This window comes from Vigna angularis, chromosome 2, assembly GCF_016808095.1.
Source record: "Vigna angularis cultivar LongXiaoDou No.4 chromosome 2, ASM1680809v1, whole genome shotgun sequence".
Classification (NCBI taxonomy): Eukaryota; Viridiplantae; Streptophyta; class Magnoliopsida; order Fabales; family Fabaceae; genus Vigna; species Vigna angularis.
This window is the reverse complement of record NC_068971.1, coordinates 1,621,794-1,626,852: the sequence shown is the minus strand read 5'-3', so window position 1 is coordinate 1,626,852 and position 5,059 is coordinate 1,621,794. Positions and strand designations below refer to the sequence as shown.

The window sequence follows — 5,059 nt, the reverse complement described above, 5'->3', positions numbered from 1 at the left end:
AAAAAGTAGTGAAAATTGATAATAGTTAGAGTTTTTTTTTTAATCTGGAGATGGTGATGATAGTTCTATAAAATGTAAATAAAGAGAAGACAAAAATTAGTTTGAATGTAGTGTTAAAACTGTGGCTGGAGGAGCTGAAAGGTGACAAAAATGAGTTGTCCGAATTTTATAAGAATATTCCATAAATCATAAATAATAAATTCTTAACTTTTGCGTTGCATTTGGACCACCAATGTTAATATTGCATTGTGCATATAACCTTCCTATATATATACTTTTAATAATTAATTATTTCTCTCCTCAACAACCACGTCATTCCCAAATACGAAGATGCCATTATTATATTTTATCTCTTTTACTTTCAAGTCATTTTTTTTTCAATCACTATTTTTATATTTTCAAAATAGAATAATTTCATTTTAAAATATCTTAAAAAATTTAAAAGTAAATATTTGAGCTTGTTTGGTATAATTAATTTCATCTTTAATTTTAAACATTTTAAAATGAATTAAAGAATAACTATTTTTCTTTAAATGATTTTATATTAAAAAGTGAATTTGATTTTAAATTAAAAATCATATATCTGTCAACAGGTTTCAACTATTTTTTCCTTTAAAACATTATAAATATATGGTAATAGTTATCTTTAAAGTTAATAAATAATTAAAATTAAATAAATATACTTATTACATTTTTTAACTAATTAATGAGGTACTCCTAAAAAAGTATCTTTAAAAGTCTGTGTTAGAAATATAATATTAGTGAGCTAAGATTATTTCTTAAAGTATAGAATTAAAAAAAGTTATACACGAATTTTTTTTATTAAAATATTTTAAGAAGATTAATACTTTTATGCACCTTCTGCACACTTTTCTTGTAGATTAAGGTTTATTAAAAATTACAAAATGTGATAGGTGTAGTATTCTATTTACTATTTTTTCTTTTATAATTTTATGATCGAAGAAATAATTCGTTTATTTACAAAGAATCTAATTTATTTACAAGTAAATCAAACTTATTTAAAAAAATTGACTAATATTTGGATCAATTGAGCAACTTTGATTTCAAGACTAACATTTGGTCTTAATTGATATACCAATTTCACATTTACTGGATTAGTAATCCAGTCAAACATCACCAAAAATAGTTTTTAAAATACATAATATCTAATATAAATTCAATGCATCTAAATTTTAAAAGAGGTTGGAAATGAAGTCAAATATGGAAAGAGATGATAAAAAATGTTTAAAAAAAAGTTTTAAAAAAAAGTTTTAAGGGATGAATATTTTTATAAAATAAAAGTATGTCAATCCCAATTTTTTTCTTTCAATTCTCATGTAAAATAATGAAGCACACATATAATATTATGTGTAAAAAATGTTTATATATTTTTATTTGCAAACCAAATGATCATATTTAATTTTTTTTCATGTATCAATATATTATAACATTATAATATAATATACCTTTTAAAACATTATCTATTTATCTGTCTCTATATAAGATCGTGATAATTAATTTTTATTTGTAATTTTATCATGACTAATCAATTCAACCCAAATTGTATTAAAATAATTAATATACAACATATATGAAAGAATTTAATATGTTAATACTCTTCTTGTAATCGTAACTGCACCTCGAGAATGGCTTGGAATAAATTTTCTATAAATTAAGAGCAATAGTAACTTAAAAATTAAATAATACTATTAAATACTAATAGAATATATTTATATGGTGTTAAAGGTCATAATAATGTTAACGTTCACATGGATCCACGTGTCTAATTCTCCCGCTCCGTCCATCTATCCGTTAACCCTAGTCTCTCTCTTCCATTCTCTCTCTTCTGCAATTCTTCCCGTTTAACACAGACACAAGAAAACCCAAATTCTTTGTTTTCGAATAATCATAAAAAAAATAAAAAAAGAGAAGAAATCTGTATCCACACACATTCATCTATCACAATGGGGAAGCTTTTGTGTGATTCAACCACCGTCGCCGAACCATTCCAAGGTTCGCCGCCGGCCGCGCTTCCATGGCGGGATCCCAAATCGGAGTCAATTACAGCCGTAGATCTCGTCGTTCCGGCTAGCGTTGGTGGTGCGACCTTCGCCGGCGGTTGGGAAGATGTCGTCGGTCTGGAAGAGCAGCAGCGGCGCCACCTCCAGAAGCTCCACGCCAAAGGCGTGCTCTGGAAGCCGCCAGAGGAGGTAGAGGACTCGTCATCGTCTCCGCCGTCGTCCTCCCATCTTAGATCCGTCGTTTTCCGGCTCTCACACGGCGGCGAGGTGTCGGCCGACGGGAACTGTCTGTTCACGGCGTCTCGGAAGGCGATGGGAGTCGAGGAGGTGGACCCGCGCGAGCTGCGGCGACGGACGGTGAACCGGTTCTCGGAGGATCTTCGATCTGTGAGTTTTGTGGAAAGAGAGGCGATCGATGACGCGATTCGACACATGTACTCGCCAGATCTGAAGAATGGTTGGGGGATTCATGTTGTTCAGGAGGTGAAGTTGCTGGCAAAGAAGGAGGATCGATTTGCTCTTGATTCGGCCATAGACGAGCTCGTTCACCTCGGCATGCAAAGGTATTGAATCGCTTGAAGTTTCATTGTTTCGTTTTGTTATTTGCTTGCTTCTTTCCTCTTGACTTGCCGGAAGTTTCATTCATTGATTTCATATAAACATGAATTTTATTTGTTTAAGTTGAAAAGAAGAAATTCAAGAATGAGTTGTTCTCTGTTTTTATTGTTTAACTTAATGATATTTTGGACTAATCCATTCGTTTTCTGTTTTTTAGGGTTTGAGAAATGTTGAGGTAATATGCGTAGAATAGTTATATTAGAAGATTCACAGCTACAATTATATAGAAGACGAAAGAAATTAAGAATGAAAGTTGTTTTGTTTGAGCTGCATTTCTTTTTCACGCTAAATGAGATGTTCGCAAGAGATCTGTGTTTTTGTAATGTATTTTGATATGAAAAGTGTTGAAAATGGGGCTTGGAAGTTTCATCACACTGCTGTTTGTTGCGTATGGTTTTGGTTGGTTTCTTTACTGTGTGTTCTTTTTCTGCTTGAAGAGAAATGGCGGCGGAGTCTATTTACAAAGAGAGATGTATTCCCGTGAATGATGGTCCAAGTTGGGCCAAATACATGTTGATCTCTGGTTCTCCTGATGATGAGTATGATATCATCACTTTGCAATATACCGAGGAGGGTTTATTATCTGTAGACGAAAATAGAGAGGGTCGTGCTGCAGCTTTCGGTGACGATATTGCAATTGAATGTCTTGCTACAGAGTTCAAGCGAGAGATATATGTGGTAAGTAACAATTTCAGGAGCTTTCAGCGTAGCTTAGAGTTGTGTTTGGTGTATGTTTATATTTTTTTCTGGATTTTTCACCGGTTGTTCTGTTATCTCTGTGCAATCCCTATCTTCGGTGGAATAAGTTATGGTTTAAACATTATTATTGTTTGACGACTATTTTTACACTCATACTTGTTTTAACTTTGCGGTGTTTAGTAAATAAGAACTTAATTTCTGTGTTGTTGCGTGACAGTTCTAACCGAGTAAACGTAAATTGGATTTACATAAACTTTGTTGTTTAGAGGTTATCATATGAGATTTTCTTCAATTGAATTCTAGGAACTAATTGGAAGATTGGTTGGACCTCGAGAGCCACTCTAGGTAGTTGGAGTTTTGGCCTGCAATTGCAGATATATCCTGGAACTTGATAACTCTCCTTGTAGGCTCGATTATGCCTTCAACTTTTCTTATGAATCTTTTACGAACGGGAGTTCTTTTTATATGGGTGTTGATTGCGATTGCTACTGATATATTTTACGTGTGATATTTTATTGGTGTTCATCTTTTTGCGGTGTTTAGTTTTTATACATGTGTGAGCAATTGTCATTCACCATGCTTCCGTCTGAATTTGTTCACTATTTTCAGGTGCAAGCCCATGGTTCAGATGCAATGGTCGAGGAAGAAAATTGTGTTTTCTTCCTTCCACATCGTCCAAGGAGCCGAATTACCGAACCTCCATTCTTCCTTTTCATGAAAGGAACAGGTACTGGAGAAAATAGAATTCTTTAATAGGATATGACCATTTTCGTTCAAGCTTTAAGCAGTGATGTTTTCTTTATTTTCCGTTTGTCATTATGGGCAAAGGTTGTTTAACCAGCAGGTTGAGACAATTTTTTATTATCTTTCCCTTTATTGTCATTTTGTAATGAAATTTCTGAGTAAATTTCCACATACAGGCTGGTGCGGTGCTGGAGCTGACCACTATGAGCCCCTGATTGCTCATCCTTCCACCTTTGTTTCCCAAGAGAAGGTTGCTGTGGTACTGTGAGGTTTTCCCGACCTGCAATTTTGTGGAATAGAGATTGAGTAGAATTAGAATTTCTTCACCCTATTTATGGGCCACTATCAAAAAGTGTTTGCTCTGCGTTGTGGTGGTTCTCATGTGTCTTGTCCCAAAGGAGAACCTCATTGGGTAGCATTTATTTTGTTACTGACTTTAGAATCAATCATCTTTGACTCTTGACATTGGACAAGCAGGTAGGCCATTGCCTGCGGTTTGAGCAACCCTAGAATATTTGTATTAGTTTCACCGGCTTCTGTTTTGTTGTTCCTGTTGTTGAGTTAATTAGAGGGTCATACCGTCGATAGGTAGTAGTGTGTTGTTCAATTGGAATAGTTTAGTTGTATCTCTGTGAATTTCATCACAGTAATGAAGTGGCTTCTTCTTTTCTGGGCTTCTGCATGTGTCATTTTTACTCTGCGATCCACTAAGTTTTCCTAAATTAATAGATGCGAGAAGCTGGTTCTCTGTCTTGGTCTTAGATGTATTTGTTTTTTTAATAAATCTGTGATTAATCATATGCTTAATGCAATTTTAGTAAGCTTTTATTGGAATTGGCTGTTTCAGGAAAAGGTTCCTCAGTAATGCAACATTTACGCAGCACGAATTAGACCAGGAAAGCACCTACCGGTACACATTACGTCATTTTAAATTTAGAAAAGAAATTAAATATTCCAATAAAAGACAAAAACCCAAC

General features: G+C 33.8%; 1 protein-coding gene across 1 annotated transcript; it reads left to right on the top strand.

Annotated features, from left to right (window-relative positions):
• Positions 1-1,763: 1,763 nt before the first annotated feature.
• LOC108326761 (uncharacterized) lies at positions 1,764-4,758 on the top strand. The gene is made up of 4 exons (XM_017560315.2): positions 1,764-2,584; positions 3,077-3,317; positions 3,948-4,065; positions 4,259-4,758. The coding sequence occupies exons 1-4, from the start codon at positions 1,965-1,967 to the stop codon at positions 4,348-4,350; spliced, it is 1,071 nt and encodes a 356-aa protein (XP_017415804.1). The 5' UTR covers positions 1,764-1,964; the 3' UTR covers positions 4,351-4,758.
• Positions 4,759-5,059: the final 301 nt, after the last annotated feature.

What these genes read in the sequence shown, in the direction of transcription:
- LOC108326761 (XM_017560315.2), top strand. Translation starts at nt 1,965, where the DNA reads ATGGGGAAGCTTTTGTGTGATTCAACCACCGTCGCCGAACCATTCCAA. An exon ending in GTTCACCTCGGCATGCAAAG is followed by an intron (nt 2,585 to 3,076) that starts GTATTGAATCGC and finishes TTCTGCTTGAAG; the next exon opens with AGAAATGGCGGCGGAGTCTA. An exon ending in TCAAGCGAGAGATATATGTG is followed by an intron (nt 3,318 to 3,947) that starts GTAAGTAACAAT and finishes CACTATTTTCAG; the next exon opens with GTGCAAGCCCATGGTTCAGA.